The 18,812-nt window shown below is 59.5% G+C and overlaps 1 protein-coding gene across 2 annotated transcripts in view; it reads right to left on the reverse strand.

Annotated features, from left to right (window-relative positions):
- The window catches only part of TOM1 (target of myb1 membrane trafficking protein), a 45,367-nt gene that overhangs the window by 2,169 nt on the left and 24,386 nt on the right, over positions 1-18,812 (reverse strand). For both annotated transcript variants that reach the window (XM_060164556.1, XM_060164557.1), the window contains 10 exons: positions 17,256-17,334; positions 16,136-16,285; positions 15,709-15,843; positions 15,454-15,603; positions 13,035-13,151; positions 10,139-10,272; positions 8,374-8,407; positions 7,872-7,965; positions 7,013-7,133; positions 3,032-3,107 (listed from right to left, as the gene is read on the reverse strand). In XM_060164556.1, coding sequence (XP_060020539.1) covers positions 3,032-3,107; positions 7,013-7,133; positions 7,872-7,965; positions 8,374-8,407; positions 10,139-10,272; positions 13,035-13,151; positions 15,454-15,603; positions 15,709-15,843; positions 16,136-16,285; positions 17,256-17,334 — 1,090 coding nt within the window. The remainder of the gene's footprint in view (positions 1-3,031; positions 3,108-7,012; positions 7,134-7,871; positions 7,966-8,373; positions 8,408-10,138; positions 10,273-13,034; positions 13,152-15,453; positions 15,604-15,708; positions 15,844-16,135; positions 16,286-17,255; positions 17,335-18,812) is intronic.

An 18,812-nucleotide genomic window follows, 5' to 3' on the forward strand; every position in this document is an offset into this window, starting at 1 on the left:
GACTCAGCTTCTCCGACCCTCACTTCGCTCCTCGTTAGAGAGGATGACAGTACCTACCGTCCAGGTCCAGATCGCTGTGAGGATTAAACGAGACGAGGGAGCTAAAGAGCTCAGCACAGCGCCGGGCACAGCGCAGGTGCTCAGGGAAACGCGCTTACCACTCAGCTACTTTGGGAAACAGAGGGAGAGCGAGTCTTTCTCCAACCAAAGCCAGGTCAGTCCCCAAGCCCCGTCCTCAGCACCGAGGGTCCCAGGGGGCAGCAGGAGCACCCAGAGAAGAGGCAGGAGCTGACTTCCCAGCAGCGGCAGCAGTGACTTCTCTGGGCTGCCCACCTCAGCCCCCTCGGCAGGCACTCGGCCCAAGCCCAGGAGAGCCCCGGTCGCCTCCCGGCTGCCACAGGGGCTGCCCGGGCCTTGCTTCCAAGGCAGCACCGACGGGCCGTGGAAGCGAGAGCAGAGGGAGCTGGACCATGCTGGGTGGGGACCGGCAGGCCCTTGGCTGCCCACCCTGCTCTCCTCTGGTTCTGATGGACAGTACCGCCTGGGGGGGCCCCCTGTGAGTGTGCCCGGCCCCTCCTCTCCGTGCCTGGTCTCACCATCCAGTCACTGAGGCTCTTCTCACTGCCGCCTCCCATCTGGGTGAGAGACGGTCACGCTGAGGGTGGCGGGAAGGCCAGGGCCAGGGCCACCGGTGCGCTGGGGGCCTCCTCCAGCAGGGGCCTGCTACCGCCTCAGGAGCCTCTGTGCGCGCATGTGCGTGCGCACGCACCCATGCTTGTGCTGGGCTGGTGGGCGGTAAAAGGGGACAGCAAGCAGCAGAGGGCGTCTCCCTGCGGGGACTCCGGAGTCCTGGATGGGCAGGGCAAAGCTTCTCCCCTACTCTTCACCCCAAGGGTCCCTGGGGGTGGGGAGCTGAGCAATCCTGGGATGGTGGAGTAGGCAGCCATTAGCCCCTCACTGGTTCTCAGGGGATTCTGATGGGCACCCAGGGTTAGGAGCATTGCTCTACCCGGTCCCCTCATGTTTACTGATGGGCAAAGAGGAGATCCCTAGGGCCCCAGAGCAGACCAACAGTGGAGGAAGCCTCGGGTCCTGGCTCCCAGCCCATCACCCTGTGACTGCCTTCCCCGCCTGGACAGACCCAGCCTGGGGCCTGTCACATGCCATCCAGCATCCCCACCTCCCAGGACTCACTAACCCCGGGGGGCAGCCACTGGCTGCCCACAGAGTCGGCACTTGATTCCATTCTGTACATTGCTGCCCGGGATCATGTTCTGACAACCGAGAGGGAGAAAGCCTTCCCCCCCAGCCAGACGTAAGCACCTCGGAGCAGATGTTTATGACCTGGTTTTAAGGAAGTCACACTCTGATTTGGTGGAAGTCACTTAAACCTCCCAAATCGTCAGAGATGAACGAGCAGAACTTAGCCAGCGCCTGCTTTTCTGCAGGCAGTGGTGTGTGCGTGTTTCTGCCCCGTGGCCGCCTGCCAGGTGGGGCAGCAGTCAGGAGACCTGCATCTACTGCTCCTCATGCCCTTGCGTTGCCATTGCTGTGTGCCCCTGGGCAAGTGACACCCGTCCTGGGCTGCAGCGGTCAGCACAGCCAGGCTATTCGGTCAGCCTCCGCCCATGGGAGGTCAGGTGGCGTGGGAGGGAAGGGCTTCCCGAGTGTCCTGATTCATATGGGGTCCTGGAGCCAGAATGGGAAAGCCCCTGGGAAAGGAGCCCCTGGGAAAGGAAGGCTGAGCAGCAGGGCAGCACCTCTGCGCTTTAGAGCTCCACAGGCCGTCTGGGGTTCTTGTTACCAGCACTGGCTTCCAAGCTGGACAGACCAACAGCTGTGAGATCATGGGCAAATGACCTCAATTCTAAGCCGTGGTGTTCTCCTCTGTGACTGGGAAAAACCACACTGCAGTGATGTAAAGGTTGAAAGCTTCACTGCGTGCTGGGCACTGTGCTAAGGATGTGACATCTGTGGTCTCACTTAACCCCCCTCTGTAATTAACCCTTCATCTGTAAAAGGGGATACCTTAAGGGTTTGTGTGATGACTCACTCAGTAAGCTGGGGTCGCAGGGTGCTTAGCACAGGGCACAGGCTCAACGAATGACTGCTTACAAAGAAAAATGGTGGGAGGCTCTGAGACCGGGGCGGGAACGCGCTCTGCGGGGCAGCAGGTCCACAACGCACAGGAGGCATCTGAGTCCTTGCTGGTCCCACCTCCACAGTGTCCCAGGTCTTGCCCTGTCTGACTTGGGAATGACTCCCAGGATGCTGGGGACGCCTCTGGGGAGTCGCTGGGGATCCCTCCTGCACCCCCTGCCCCGCGCCCCACTCCAGAAGACTGGGCAGCTTCCACGGCCTCCTGACCGCTCTCCCAGCTTCCAGGCTGGGTCCTTCTAAAATGGAAGCCAGATGAACGTTCCCCTCTGCTCAAGACTGCTCAGGGCTCCCACCTCACGTGGCATAAACCCAGTCCTCCCAGTCGGGCTCCGAGCACCCAGTCCCACCTCAGCCTCTGAAGCCCTACGCTGTCACCAACCCTCTCCTCTTCCACGCTGTTCACTGCCCCTGCATCTCCAGCTCCCAGGTCCTGCACGTTCTAACCACCTCCCAAGGAGCTACTCAGCCCACTTACTGGGACAGAGATTCTCTCTTCCCTACAGGCACCCAGAAACAAATTCAAAGGTGCGAGAACTGTACTTGGAGCCCTTGCGAGGGGGAGGGGTCGCCCACAGCGCCTGCTCGGTGTGGGCACGTGGCTGTCACTCCACACAGTCCAGGAGTTAAATGCAACAAAAATGGCGCCCTTGGATGCCACCCCGTGGTCTTGGGGTCTGTTCTCCCGTCCACCTCTGTCCACACTCCTGCAGATAACAGGTCTCTGGAGGGGCAGTGAGGCCGAATACTGACTCAGCTCCCGTCTGCCCTCTCAGGCTGCCTATTATAAACCACCGTGGGCATCGCTGGGCAAGCATCCCCCGGCCCTCCTTCTGGACGGGCCCCAGGGTGGCGGCAGGGCCCCTCTGCTTACCGCTCCGGTGCTCTGCTGCCGGGCATCCAGGGCTCCAGCCAGGCCATCTGTTGCTTGAGGGGCTTCGTATTTTACCCTGAAACACAGAGGCCACCGTGGCCATTACGTGCCGCCCTTGCCTTACCAGGCATGCCAGCTGACGTGAGGACACAGGCGGCTGAGTGGGGATGAGCTGGACTCACAACCCGTGTGGACTTGGGACGTGCCTGGGCAGGGGCGGCGCAGACCTCAGGAAGTGTGCCAACTCTGCAGGCCTGCCTGAGGAGGGTAGGAAGGGTCTCATTTCCTGCCTTTGGGAACCGGGATCAGACGTGTGACCCGCGTGACAGGCAGAGCAAGGCTGGAGAGGGGAGGGAAGGTGTTGGGGGCCAAAGACCAAGACCACCAACCTCCTGTGACCAGATCTGGATGAGAAATAGCGTCACTGACCACACAGCCATAGAGAATTTGCATCTAGACCCTTTTCCGAGCTGCTCCCATTCCATAATTTCAGAAATCATGGTTCTGTGCAAGGCTGCATTTGAATGGGGGAATCCCATTCTGCAGCTGAAAACAAACGCGCAGACTACGGGTGAGGGTTCTGAATGTCCTCTGGGGGAGGCCGGCCGGCGGGTACTGGGAGGAAATTGGAGCTGATACCACAGCTTCCGGGCAGAGGAGGACGGGGAAGGAGATGCCTGTGGTGTCTGAGGTGAGGTTCCAGGGGAGCGAGAGAATAAACCAGGAGTGGGACTGGGTGCTAACGAGGGGGCTGGGTGTCTCTCTGACTGCTACAGAGGGGACGTCCAGGGGAGGCTTTGGGGACTCAGCTCCGGCACTGGGAAAGAGCAGGTGTCCTCGCCCTGAGCTGCTGGCGGAGAGGAGGTGAGACCGGGTCAGTCACTGAGGCACAGACGAGGGCACGGAATTCTAGCCTCAACGGGAAAGCCGGTACGGATAGAGATGAGGGCTCTCCTTGCAGGTGGGGCGGGTTGGGGAGCATCTCACCCTCTGCTGGAGCCAGGGCTGGTCCAGCTCGAGGCTTCAGGAGCCGAGACCATAGCACGTGTGACTCTCATAATGCCAACCTGCCCTCCTGGGGACTGGGTAGACTGGCACTTAAACAGGCCTCTTGAGTAAAAAACCCAAATTCTCAGGCAGCCTCTCTGAAGAGCAGCCGTCCGCTACTCCCACAGGACCTGGAGGCAGCCGGGAGAGCGCGCTCATCAGAGCTCACCGCCCCCCACCCCCCAACGACTGGCGCCCATGCAAGTGGGCTGCGGCCAAGCCCTTCTGGAGGGCAGCTTAGCACCCCTGGCTAATTGGGGCAATGAGAGCTGGCGAGGAGGAGGAGATGCCGAAGCCTGAGCGGCGCATCCTGACCCGGGGAGGCCCGCTGACTCTGGGAGGCCCGCTGACTCTGGGGTGGAAGTGGCCGTGCACCTAAGATACAGTGGGTGCGCTGTGGGGAAAGGCAGGGATGAGGCATGTCCAGCCCCAGGAATGGACAGAAAACGACGATGCCCTTCATTCAAAAGAACCATGTGTTCCTTCCTAATTACTCCCCACCATCTCGGCTTTTCCATCTCTCTCCTGCTCTCATACAGCCCCCAAGGCCAAAGCCTGGTCATCCCTGGGGGCCGTGCCTGCAGTGGTGGGGCCCACACGACGCACACGGGACTGCCGGCCCTGTGCCCGGCGCGGGAGGGAGGAGGCCCACCCCTCAGGTGGTCTCGGTGAGGCTGAGGGGCAGGGGCTGGACCCGGGGCCACTTGGGGTGACACTTGTCAGTGCCTGAAGAAGACACAGCGGCACTGGGGAGCAAGTGCGCATGGAAGACGTTGAGAAAGAGAGCACCCTTGGGCTCCCCTGGTGGCGCAGCAGTTAAGAATCCGCCTGCCAATCAGGGGACACAGGTTCGAGCCCTGGTCCGGGAAGATCCCACATGCCACGGAGCGACTAAGCCCGCGAGCCACAACTACTGAGCCTGAGTGCCACAACTACTGAAGACCACGCGCCTAGAGCCCGTGCTCCGCAACAAGAGAAACCACCGCAACGAGAAGCCTGGGCACCGCAACGAAGAGTAGCCCCCGCTCGCCACTTAGCCTGCATGCAGCAACAAAGACCCAACGCAGCCAAAAATAAAAATAAATAAATATATTTAAAAAAAAAGAGAGCACCCTTGCTTCTGGCCAAACGTGGCTAAGGCGACCCTAAGTCTGCTCACCCAGATGTCCCCATGGCTCTACTTGGCATCCTGAGTGGAAGCGCCTGGTCAGCTGGTGAGGCCGTGACTGTACCAGCTGTGCTCGGCACAGGCCAGAGGGAGGCGTGGGGCAGACACCCGGCGGGCAGAAGAGGTCTTGGAGGGCTCAAGAGCCCCAGCGCACAGGGCAAGGTGGGGAGTCCAAAGGCCAGCCAGGTGACCAGGGCTAGGAGACCCAGCTGATGCATCAGAGAGGGACGGCCAGGGAGGCTGGCAAAGCAAAGAGGAGGCTCGGGCACACTCCCATCCCGCAGGGCGCTTTCTGCTGGGGTGGAAACCCCTCCCCAGGGAGGGCCTGCAGGAGGACCCACGACCTGAGACGGTACCTGCTGCCCTCTCAGTACGTCTTCCCTGGCCCCGGCGTCTCACATCCTCCCCTGTCTCTGACCCTTTGCACGTACTGTTCCATGGCCTGAAGTGGCCGCCTTGACCTCCCCACTGCGTGGTCCAGTCCTGAGTGCCCTCTGCAGAGCTGCACGCACCTCCTCCGAGTCCACAGTGCTGGGTCCGCCCCTCCAGGACGGCACCTGGCCCTGCACAGCAGCGGTCCGCATGCAGGTCACTCCCCCCGTGAGACTGCGGGCCCCAGGGGGCAAGCTCGGGTGCGCTTTTCTCTGTTCTTCAGGACCCCGCTCCCCAGAGGAGTGACGGTGCAGCAGCAAACCTCAGCCGGGTTGGGGCTCTCGGGTAGGCTGCCCTCCAGGCTGCAAGTCCCACCAGGCTCTAGCCTGCAGCAACACAGCAGCCTCAGTGTGCCCCTAACTCCAAGGTGACCGTGAGCCACTGGTCCTGGAGCACCTGGGCTTGGGAGTACAGGCTCTGCCCCAGCCTAGAGGTGCGGCTCACGGCGCAGGGCTGGTTAGCCTAGTGGGCAGGGCTGCGAGCAGCCTGTCAGGTTCCACCTGGACTGGCCAGGGTGGAGAGGGGAACCCTGGGCCCTCCGGAGGCCCATCAACAGTCCCCCAAGACACCAGAATGACCACTAGGGAGCTGGGGAGTCTGCTGGGAAGGTCCCTTAATCCAGAGCTTTCCTTGGCTGTACATCCTGGTTGCCCTGGGCTTATAAGCAAAGGGCTGACAACAGCCTCAAGCACACTACTTCCAGCCTGTGCGGAGCCGGTCCCGGGAAGCTGGCCCTGGTGGGCACTCGGCCGCGGGCCTCGGCTGCTGAAAGCCTCTCCCTGATGGAGATGGACAGTCCCAGAGGAGGACAGAAGCCCAGCTCCAGTGCAGAGCAGGCAGACTTGGGTGGGGTAGCAGGACTTCTCTGGCCGGTTACGGAACAGCAGAAATGACTGGACCAGCCCGCGAGGGCTTGGTACACAGCCTACAGCGCAGTGGAGAGCTGGGCTGGGCTGGAGGCACTGTGTTTTGGAACCAGACGGCCCTGGGTTCCCAACCTAGTGCCTCCAAACATTAGCTGCCTGACCTGGGGCAAATGACCCAGCCCCTCAGTGTCTCGGTTTCCTCATCTGAGCGGATCATGTAGGATCCTGGCACCTAGCTGGTCATCAACCTACAGGCATCCCTCCCCCCATCCATCGCTGCCTGTAGGGCACAGGGTTCCCCGGGCCTCCCAGGATTGGCTCGGGGGAAAGAACTCTGCTATCCTGAGGGGGTGCAGGCAGGGGCTGGTGTGCCCACCAACAAACTGGGCTCAGGGACCTGGAGAGAGGCCCCCCCCGATAGGGGGCGACCCAAACTGCAGGGGCCCAGGGCGGGGCCCGGCCACTCACTCTTTGCGTTGGTCAGCCAGTGAGCTGCCCCGTGTCAGCGCAAACATGTCAAACTCATCTTCCAGGCGGCCAGAGGTCTCCAGAGACTGCAGGCCAGCCCTCACGCTGCTGGAGCCCAGGTCTGTGGGGACAAAGAGGCCACGTGAAGGGTCTGCCTGGCTGTCCTTGGACACTGAGCTGTGGCTGAGCTGCTCCCTGCCAGGCCCAGGTCGGTTCTGGAGAAGCAGCGTGGCCTGGAGTGGTGGTGGGGTCGGGGTGCGTACGGATGGAGCAGGCCACCTGCTGGCTGAGGGACCAGGGGCAAGTCACTTCCTCTCTCTCAATTACTTCCAAGGGCTTGGCGTGAAGCAGGCAGCCAATAACGCTCATCATGGTGACGACGGTGGCGATGGCTAACGCTTACCAGGAGTGCACTCTGGGCCTGGCCCTGGTCTAAGCCCGCTCTGTGCAGAAGCTTATCCAGGCCTCACGATGACCTGTGAGCAGGGCCCATTCCTGCCCCTGTTACAGAGGAGGAAAAGGGCCCAGGATGTCCAAGTGACGTGCCCAGGTTCACCAGATGATTCAGGCCGGGGGAAATTCACGGTGTTGATGGGAAATCACCCAACAGTGGGATTTCTGAGATCTGAGGGGGCTCAGGAGTTGTGAGACTGCAAAGGAGGGTCCCCTGTGTTTTGTCCTGGCCGCTCAGCCTTGCAGAAAGATTCAACACTGGACCCTGGTGAGGAGGGGTCTGGGCCAAGATTCTGCTGTTGGCACTCCAGCTGCAACTGTGTAATGGGACGGCACCCCCAGAGCTGCAGGGGTGTCTGCAGTATGTAAGGTACCCTCAGCCCAGAAACCCGCACGCTGCACTTACTCATTCCCGCCAGCTGGGACGAGAGGCTGCTGGTGGCTGCAGGGTCAGGGCCCATGTCGATCAGGTCAGCGGCCACCTCGGCCTCGCTTGGGGCCTGGGGGCAGGGGAGAGGCCACCGTCATCCTCCCAACCTGACCTGCAGCCTCATTCCCTTCTGTCCTGAAGCACTGGCGCCTTCATTCCTTGCCTGAGGATCTGTCACCAGTAATACCCCCCCACACACACACACACCCTGTCCCTGCAGCAGTGATTGGGAGTCAGGGAGTCTTGCTCCCTCCCCTTGGCCTATCTAGCTCAGCTGGAGGCCTGGGAGGCTCAGAAGACCCTGGGGCATCAGCTGGCGGCAGAACCTTATCCACCCTAATGGCACAAGGACATAAAAACTGAGAAGGGGCCCCGCTGGAGATTCTGGCTAAGAAGGCACATCCCAACCAGGACACCTGGGGAGGGAAGTGGGCCCAGCCCTCCTTCTCCCCATTATCACGGAGAAGCAGCCTCTTACCTTGGCGGTCTGGCCTGTTCGGAAGCGTTCAAACCTACGAGACAGAAAAGACCTGAGTCAAAGAGAAGGACTGGGTGGCCCCTTAGCACAGCCAGGCCAGAGCTTTTCCCACTGCAGGTCTCAAAACCAACAGAGTGGGGCACAAACGGGGTGATGACACGGCCTGGTTTACCCTGGACAGATCCAGTTTATGCCTGCTGCCCCAGGGAAGTATTAGCAGGGCCTGTTTTTCACTTGCAAGTGTCCCAATTAGATTATCAATTATCTGGTCACCTTAGTCACCATTAGCATTAAATAAACAACAGGAATAGACTAAAGCAGAAAAGGAAACGGGGGTGCGTGCACACAGCAAAGGTAAGTACTGGTTTTCGGAACTTGTTCGGTAACATACATTTGCGTGTGTGCGTGTGTGTGTGTGCGTGTGTGTGTGTGTGTGTGCGTGTGCGTGTGTGTGTGTGTGTGTGTGTGTGTGTGTGTGTGTGTGTGTGTGTGTGTGTGTGTGTGTGTGTCTCTAAAGCGGTGTAAGGAAGACACACTGCTTTATGGAGCCATTTAAAACCGCCCTAGACAGGTCAAGGGGCTGGTGGGCAGACTGAGGACTTCGGTCTGAGATCTGTTCCTGCCTGGCCCCGTCCCTCACTGTGTGACCTTGGGTAAATCACCTCACTTCTGAACTTCAGTCTCCTGTCTACTAATAAGCAGGTGACAGTGGAACCTGCCTCCCAGGCGTGAGGATCAAGCGAACCACCCAACAAACGTAAGGTCTGATGAATAGGTGTCAGAGGGGTCCCAGTCACCCCTAGATCGGGCCCTTGGGCCACCTCACGGCCCACACGGCAAATGGCAGGGGCTCTTAGTCCCACCAGATCAGCGAGCAGGAGAGGCCAGGGAGCCGTGGCCTGCCACGGCCCCGCCCCCTCACCTGATTCAGAATCACTCAGCAAGTGTTTGCTGATGGATAAAAACACGAAATGAAGCAGTGGCTGGAGGCGGCTGGCATAACTGGTACCCTGTGCCAGACAGCCTGACCACCGAGTGCTTTATAGGCATGACCGCACGGGCCCTCAGTTATCTACAAGGAATCAGGAGCTCCGTTTTGCAGATTCAGAGGAAGCGTGGGGGACATCGTTTCTGCAGGCCCAGCACCTCTCCCTGCCTTTATAACAGCACCTAAGTGCTCCTCTGGGGAGCTGCTCCCCCCCTTTCCTGTGATCCCGGCGGGACTGTGGTCAAGGGGGCCTGTCCCCTCCCACACCTGCATCCCACAAGGACGCTGAGCCAATCAGAGTTTCTCGTGGGGAGCTGACTCTTGGACAGAATGGTACAAGGTGGGCAAGCGTTTGGAGCCCATGTATTCATGATGACACCCTGGGGTCATGGTCCAGGAGTTTCTGCCCCGGAGGCCCCTGAACTGCCCTGGCATCTGTCCTTCCTGCCCCACTGGGAGGCCTGACTTTTATTCGTCTTTGGATTCTGAAAGCTATCCATTCAATAAAGGCTGTTCTCCTAATGACTTCTTTTTCTGCTTAAGTTAGAAAGCTTAAGCTGGGATCCTGGATGCAGGGACACAGGCGGCAGGAAAGGAGGTGTGGGGTGAAGGGCGGGCGCTCCTGCCTACGCTGGACGAAGACAGCTGAGGGCATGTGTGCTGGGCAGCTGACCTGGTGTTTGAGAGGGACATGAGAAGTCAGAGGGTGTGAACAGGGGAGAAGGGAAGGAAGAAGGTGGGGCGGCTGGCCCGAGGCGGGGCAGACAGCGGGGCTACCGTTCGTGGCGCAGGAAGACGTTGTTGAGGTTGTCGTTGACGATGAGTAGCTCCTCCGTCAGCTGCTCATTGGCGACGCGGGGGATGAGCTCCAGGACCCGCTGCTGCATGGCTCGGCATGTCCGGTTGAGCTCCTGCCAGGGGAGGAAGTGAGACAACCACGGCTGCTGGACCCGAAGCGAGGCCGTCTCTACTGGACACCTGGCCCTGGGCGCACCTTGGAGGTGGAGAGGTTTCCAGGCTGGACTTCAGGTTGCACAGAACAGCTTTTGGGGTTCTACGGACGACCACTGGCATCTCATTTCTAAGTGTTTAGCACACAGGAGACGACCAACATGGGGGCCGTGCTGTGGGTTTAACCTGGCTGTGCGGCCCTCAGGGTGAAGCTCCTGCCCTCACCTCCACATCGCGGAAAAATCAAGACTGTGAGGTGGCTGGTGGAACACCTGCCACTTCTCTGGGTGCACTGAGGTTTTTTGTGACCAAAGCATAAAAAATAAACTGGATGATCCAACTATTATCCCAACTCTGAATGTCTGCCTCATTACTCTTTTATTTTTTATTTTTTGGCGGTACGCAGGCCTCTCACTGCCGTGGCCTCTCCCGTTGCGGAGCACAGGCTCCGGACGCGCAGGCTCAGCAGCCATGGCTCACGGGCCCAGCCGCTCCGCGGCATGTGGGATCTTCCCGGACCGGGGCACGAACCCGTGTCCCCTGCATCGGCAGGCGGACTCTCAACCACTGCGCCAGCAGGGAAGCCCTCTAATTTCTTTTTTAATGCTTTTTATTTTGGAATAATTTTAAATTTACAGAGAAGTTGCCAAGATGAGACAGCACAGCGTTCTTCACCCAGCCTCTCCCTAGTCTGGCATTTGTCAAAACTACGACATTGATGTGGGTACAGTGCTGTTAACTAACTACAGACTTTATTCAGGTTTTACCAGTTTTTCCACTAACATCCTTTTTTTCTCTGTTCCCACATTGCATTTAGTCACCACGTCGCCAAGTGACTCTTAATCAGTTAGTGTTACGTATTTAAACTTGTTTGGGAAAAAGAAAAAAAAATAGAAGCCGAAGCATTTGCAGGCTTTTTATTTGTAGGACTGAGTGTTTCCGTCCTCAGGTGCCTGCCATCAGGTGGCCAGGGGCCCGGGTCACGGTCCTGAGGTCCCAACAGATGGTCGGGCACTGCTGACTGTGGCCACGCGCCAGCACTTTTCTCCTGGCATCATGAAGAACACTGATTTTGGTTCTTTTCAGACCCTGCTGCCCCCGCCTCCCCCCAGGCCAGACCCTCTCCGGGGATTTCCTCTCTTGCCTGAGCTGGGGCAGGGCAGGCCCAGGGGACTTCCAACATCCTGCGGGCCTCCCCTCTCCTCCGCCCATGACCAAGCACACCGCAGCTTTGTCCCTACTTCCTTTCCTGCCCCTCTCAAGAGCAGAAGAGCAGCTGGTGGAGCCAGGGTCCTGGGTTCATACCCCAGCTCTGCTGCTGACCAGCCCTGTGACCCTGGGGGCATCCCATGACCTCTCTTTGCCTCAGTTTGCTGACCTGGGATGTGAGGATAACAAGAGTACCTACCTCAAGGCGGGGAGGGGGAGGATTAAGTGAGTGAATGTATATCACGTGTCCACATCAGAGCCTGGCACACAGGACATGCTCAGTGTGCATGACCTGTCCCTGTGTCACCCCTGCCTGCCAGCCAGCCTTGAGTCCCCAAAATCGCTCACACCTGCAAGGCCTTGGCTTGGGACACCCAAAATTAACCGCGCTACAGCAATCCTGCCGCTTCCCAACTCACTCAATCTTCTGTCATTTATTCTTTTTAAAAAAAAAAAAAATTTTATTTTTGGCTGTGTTGGGTCTTCATTGCTGCACGAGGGCTTTTTCTAGTTGTGGTGAGCGCGGCCTTCTCTTGTTGCAGAGCACGGGCTCTAAGCACACGGGCTTCAGTAGTTGTGGCACTTGGGCTCTAGAGCACAGGCTCAGTAGTTGTGGCACACAGGCCTAGCCGCTCCGCGGCATGTGGGATCTTCCTGGACCAGGGATTGAACCCGTGTCCCCTTCATTGGCAGGCAGACTCCTATCCGCTGCGCCACCAGGGAAGCCCTGTCATTTATTCTTCATATTCGTGTGTTCACTCAACTGTGAGACTCTGACTTCACTCCCCTCAACCCTGCCCCCTGCTCCCACCATAAGGTAAGGACCCCGGAGCAAGAACACTGTGTCAGCTTGGTCGGGCCCAGGGACAGAGAGATGAGCACAACCCAGCCTTGCCCTCCAGGAATGTGAAGCCCAGCAGGAATGACACAAAATGAGGTGATCGTGCCAAGCCCTCTGTCCCCTCACAGGTTCAGGTTGACTCCTGGGCCTCGGGGGTCCCTAGCTTTCTTGGCGTGTCTAGGACTGACCTCTGTGGGGAGGGTGCCTTTCCCCACACACAACCCCCTCACTCAAGTGGGGCCCCAGCTGGGGGTGGCACCCTGGGGATATCACATGACATACGGGAGCCCCAGCCTGCAGATCCCAGCTCAGGCCTGCCTGCTAAGTTTCATATTCTGAAAGGTGGACACCTCACCTTCCAGCTTTTCCTCAAGACCACTGATGCGGAGCTATTTGCAACCAGGCACAGGGAGGGTGTTTTACGTGCAAAGCCTTATTTAATACTCAGGTCAAACTTGTACCACAAAAGCAAACTTGCCGATGAGGAAACTGAGACAAGAGGGGCTATTCTGTTCAAACCACCAAGTGGTAGAGCCCCGAGTTCCAATCTGATGGAGCCCAAAGTCCCTGGCTTTATCATCTCCCATTGTGACCCAGGGGCTCAGAGTCCGCCATGGAAAGCACCGTGGTAGTGGCGGGGCCGGGAGGCCGAACCGGGCGACTGCTGCTCACCTGTAGCAGCTCCAGGTCTGCCGGCTCCGCCTGGGTGGGCACAAGCTCCGTCAGCATCTCCGACATCACCCTCACGTTCCCACTCACCATCTCCAGCTCACTGCGCAGCTTCCCGATCTGGAACACACGGTTGGCCCCGCTGAGAGAGGCCGGCGTCTGGAGCCTCTGCCACTCCTGGGACCCAGCCTGACCCTACCAGCCCGACCTGCCGGCACCCTCTCTAGGCTCCCGGGCCACAGCCCTGCGCCAAGAGGCCCATGGTAGGCTTGCCCTCACCCCCGCTGACCCCCTTACAGAGATGTTAGCAACTGTTGCAAGGCGCCCAGTGCAGGGAGAGGCCAGGAGGAAAGAAGCTGAGGGCGGAGGCGGCCCTGAGTGTGGCTGGAGGGCTCTGGCATCTCCTGGGTGCTTGGCGCCTAACAAGGCCCTGGAGGAGGGGTTCCCCTGAGGGGAGAGGAGGGAGGCCTCCCTCCTAGGAGGACCCGGTTCTGTCTTGCTCCTGTCCGCTTTGGTGCCCCAGACTCTTCCGAGGATGAGACCCAGTGCCGCCCCCCACCCTGAGTATGAAGCTGAGACTGAGCACTCGTTAAAGGGACGTGAGCAGGTTTTCAACGATCAGAGGGGTCCCAGTCTTGGCTTGGGGAATAGTTGTAAATCGAGTCGCACAGTCTCTGCACTCAGGCGAGGTGGGGAAAGGCCCCTGCTGCGGCGTTTCCTGTCCTCATGGACAACGTGGACACTGTGAATGTCCAGGGACCAGTGTGGACGTTCCCAAACCTGACCTGGTTGATGAACCCTTTGATCATGGGCTACGTCTCGGGTCTAGGATTGAGCAGCCTACGTTTTGGGGAACGCTGGTGCATCCTCGGTTGGCTGAACCAGCTGATTTCAGAATCAGTGTCACCAAATAAATTCACGGCGCCTGCCTGTGAGGGCAGCCACCATTCTGATCACCTCTAAGGCCCAAGCACTTAATGTATGTTGCCACTTAACCTTGACCATAGTCTCATGAGGAAGGTATCACTGCCCAACCCTTACAGATGAAGAAGTGGGAGTGCAGACACAGGCCCACTATGGTTTGCCAGCAGCTTCCAGACCCGTAAAACGTTTGGGACATTTGGCCTGTTTAACAAACGCTCCTGGCAGAAGCAAGGGAAAAACAACTGATCCCAAACCCAGCGTGTCCAGGTCAGATGGGACCTAATTACAGGGAGTCTGGGAGTTACATCAGTGCTGCCTGAAAGCCTTAACGTGTCCCAGGAGACAGAAGGGGACACTGAAATTAAACAGACTACTCGGTCTTGTTTAGCAAGAACCTTCTTCCACTGGACACAATCAGAGTCTGAATCCACACAGGTGCCAGACTTCAGGCAAATTGGTTCAAATTATAACCAGGTGAGATCAGTTTTGGATCACAGGGTGACTTTACCACTTTTATGCACTTTTAATTATTGGGCCTGTTAGGAAAACTTTTCTAGTAATGTTATTTGTAACTCTGGGGGTTGATTTCTTAACTTGCTATAAGTACAGAGGTTTCTCTTTAAATAGGTTTGGGTATGAAAGGCTGTTGGTAAGTTTATTTGTTTGTTAAGACCAAATGATACCGTAGAAGTTTGTAAAACACCTCAAAAGTGGGCACCCCCAGTGTGCAGGCCTCGAGCAACCCCGCCATCCACGACTAAGATGACCGCGCACCCAGGAATGCCGGTCATGGCTGTGGATGTCCCTCGTAGGGCGGCAGCTAAGGCCGCCACAAACTGCTCGGGGGCCAATGTGCAGGGCGCTGGCCTCACTGGCAGTGGGGAGGGGCTGAGGGACAGGCGGCCTGGTCTGAGGAAGGCAGTCTTGCAAAGCTACTCACGGGGCCCCAGAAAACGAGGCCCAGGCCCGGCCTCCAGGATCTTACACTAGGCCTCAAACCTTCTTCTTGGGGCTTGGTGGGAAGCATCGTGGTGCAAGGCAAGGGTTTAAATTTTTTTCTATACAGATGTTTTAGAAACGTTTTTAGCAAGAACCTCTGTCCAAATGAAATCATACGTGAGACCCTGAGCAAACCCCAGCAAGGAAGTGGAGCTGCTGCGGCCGAAGGGCTGCTTGCTGGGCGCTTCCTCTCCCTGGAGCTGCCCGCAGGGCTCCACGGAAGGCACAGTTTGGAGAAGGGCCCAGGTGCAGGACAGAGCCTGCCTGGGGTCAGATTTGCGCTTAAATCCCAGCTCTGTCTCTGCTGAACTGTGTGGCTCTGGGCAAGTGAACTGATCTCTCTGAGCCTCATCTCCCAACAGGAAGGATGACACATGCCCTGTGGGGCTGCCCTGAGGACTGGGCAGAGTAATTTCCACACGACAGGGGCCTGCCCTGACTTGTGGGGAGGGGGAGGCCCACGTCCTGACCTGTGTGGCTACGGCCCAGGCTTGTTTACCTGCTCAGCGGTTGGCGTTATGGGTGTGTCGCTGGGGAGTAGGGCCAAGGTGGGCAGCGGGGTGGTGTGCTGGCCAGAGTCCCCTTGATGACTGGCATCAGTGCCCACAGAAGAATTCTGTCCTGACGGTGTCTCTGAGTTGAACACGGTCTAGAAGGCAACAAGCTGAATCCGTGAGGCTGGCGGGTCGGGGCCACCAGGAAGCAGCACCCGCTCTGGGGGTGACTCCCGCTGCCCCTGCCCGCCGCTCCTCACCCTCTGGGGCGTGTGGATGGGGGACAGCATGTCCAGGTCGGTCATGGGGAACTCCAGGCCCTTCCTCCGCAGGTCCTCGTAGACAGCGACCACACCTGTCAAGTCGGGCGAGCTGCGGAACGCGTCAGCCCAGGACTGAGAGGGGACAAGGGGACACGGCCGGTAACCACTGCTCACCGGCTCCCCCGCGAGCCTGCTTGCCAGCCCCCAGGGAGCAGAAATTCCCTCCTGGACTCGCTGGTCCTTTGGTGGCATCACCTGGACAGCCCGCTCCACAGCAAGGCCCTCAGCCAGCAAGGCTCCCCCCGACCCCCCGGCTTAGAGGTCCCATCGGCAGAGGAGCAAGATGGACCCAAGAGAGCAGACGAGAGAGTAGCAGTGGCGGGGGCACCGTCCTCCCGGCCCGCCCGCGGCCGCCCGCGCTCACCTGGATGAGGGTGAGCACCTTGTCGTGCACGATGGTGGGCGGGTTGTTCTTGGGCAGGATGGTCTTCACCAGCACGCCCTCCACGAAGTCCTGGCTGGCCACCAGCACGTGGAAGCGGTGCCCGCAGTTCTTGACGCAGGTTTCCAAGACCTGGAGGCCGTGCGGTGCCCGTGAGCACCCAGCAGAGGAGCGGGAGCGCCCGGGTCCCCACCCTCACACCCCACCCATGTCCCAGCGGGGAGGCCCAGCAGAGGATGCAGCTCCCTGAAGTGAGACCCCGAACATGGAGGAGACGGGGTCACACCAGACTCGGCAGCTGGCTGGCTGGGGTGGGGAGGGGACTCGGGTGGGCAGAGGGCCGCGCGCTGGCTGGAGGCTCCTGGCTGAGTGGCTCTGGTGCCCACAGAACCCTGTCCCGAGGCCGTCTCTGAGCTGAACACAGTCTAGAGGGGAGGTGGCTCTCCAGGTGTAAACCAGAGAACTTTCAATCAAATGGTGACTTCGCGGCCTGCGACAAAGGCGCCCACCTTCCCTCCCCGCTCCTGTCCCCGCTCCTGTCTCTCTATTCCCGGGCAGGAGCTGCCTGTGATCTTCAGCTGAGCAGACGGATCCAGATGTAAGTGCTGCCACGGGGGAGGCGGAGACAGAGTGCTCGTGCCCCCACTCCCCAGCCAAGCCCACCCTGACTGCCAGGCTGCCAACTCCTGCCCGTCCCACCCTGCTGTGAGCAAGGACTGTCCTCAGCCTCTGGCCTTTGCTTTATGTTCATTTTTCAGGGCCAATTAGGCCAAGTGCCAACTGGAACCCAACTTGGGTACTGCCCCCCAGAGGCCTGGGTGCACTGAGCTTCTGTGTCACCGGCAGGTCCTCTGCCCACGCGTCCCATGACGGGCCCTTGAGGGATGTGGGCCTCAGTGTGTCTGCTCCCTGCACCGGTAGGTTAGAGAGGACTTTTCCAAATAGCCTCTCTTGCCACTCCTCGTTGGCCAGCCGTGTAGACAGGACAGTGCCTTGAAGGCTGACCACAGCCCTTGAAAGAGTAGCCCCAGGGTGGCTGGGAGTCCTGCTGGGCCCCCAGGGGACTGTGGTCCCACTGGGGATGGAGGGACGGGGCACTCACCGTGAGAGCCAACATCACCTCGTGGAAGTTCTTATTCCCCACGATTCTCTTCTTCACTGCTCGGAAGGCATCTTTGGGGCTGGGAAGAAGGACAAGGGGAAGGACGGGCTGAGGCATGGAACCTCCTTACCCCACAGAGGAGGCTGCGCGCCTAAGGTCAGGAGGCACCGGGAGACGGAACGGCTCTTATTTACCCGTCTCCCTTGGTCCCGCCCTGTTTTGTGTGCCCAGGTTCTAATCACATCGGAATCTTCCTGTCCCACCAGAATCCTCCGTAGATGACGACTGCTTGGCAGGGATTCTCAGTGAGCAGTCTCTGGACACCCTGCACTGGAATCCCTTAGTGGGGAGGTGTGAGTGCTTGTTAAGCATGCGGAACCCCAGACCCGACCCTAGACCCCCTGAAGCAAGCTCTCAGGGAATCTGCATGCCCACCGTGCCCCTGGGGCTTTATATGCAGTAGTGAAGGTTAAGCACCAATAAGCTGCAGGCAGAGTTCTTGTGCCCCATCCTGGCCAGCTCCTCTACTCACCCCTGTTTCCACCCAGGCCTTATCAGGCACCAGACGTGCCCACACCAGGCTGGGTGCGGGGACGCACTGGTGAATAAGACCCTCGGCCCTGCTTCAAGGATCACATGTTCCAGGGAGACCCACCCAAGGGAGGGAAGCAAGCAGGTCCCGAGGTAAGAGCGAATGTGAGTGTGTGAGTGTGTGAGTGTGTGAGTGTGGGTGGGCGGGTGGGTGCCAGAGGTCAGGGAAGTCTTCTCCCAGGAGGCGGCGCCACAGCTGAGCTTGAAGGATGGGATGCAGCCAGCTGCGGGGAGCAGGGCCCGCGGTTCGTGGAGGCAGGAGCCTGGACCAGGGCCCGGGCAGGCGGGCGGGGAGGAGATGAAAGGAGGCCGCTGAGCGTTGGGGGAAGGTGGAGGGAAGGGCTGGGGAGGCCGCATGGTCATGGCGGGGAAGCCGGCGGCAGCCTGTTCTCCCCGCCCCATCGGTAACTCCACTGACGCCCCCAGGCCTGCCGCCTGCACCCTTGCCGCTCAGCCCTGTACAGGGGAAACCCACGTTGCCCGGACTGTCCTGGCCTAGGAGTCTTCGTGGCCCCCCCAACTTCCACATCTACCGGGTAGAAGCCCAGCTAAAATCCGCTTCGTCCGTGGCGCTTTCCCAGTCCTCCATCTCCTGGGTGCACTGACCCTGGGACTGCCCGGCTAGAGAGGATGCTCCCTAGAGGCCAGGGGTGGCGTCCTCCTCTGACACTTTGCCTCCCCAGAGCCCAGCACGCTACAGGAGCTCAAGCAACACTTCTTAGGCCGGGGAGGGCCGGTCCTGCTGTCTGCTGGGCATCTGTCAGACTGTCAGTGCCAAAGCCATCACGGGCAAGTCGACAGAGTCGGGAACCCTGACATGACATGGGGCCCCCGCCAGGAGTGAAGGCGGCAGGCAAGGCTTTCTGGAAGAGACCTGCGTGGGGGCGGCTGTGACGGAGATGACACGAGGGGTGAAGGGCCACGGCCCCTGACGGGGTGGGACCCGGCCCCTGAAGTGTGAGAGCG

The sequence above is a fragment of the Lagenorhynchus albirostris genome, chromosome 11 (genome assembly GCF_949774975.1).
Source record: "Lagenorhynchus albirostris chromosome 11, mLagAlb1.1, whole genome shotgun sequence".
NCBI lineage: Eukaryota > Metazoa > Chordata > Mammalia > Artiodactyla > Delphinidae > Lagenorhynchus > Lagenorhynchus albirostris.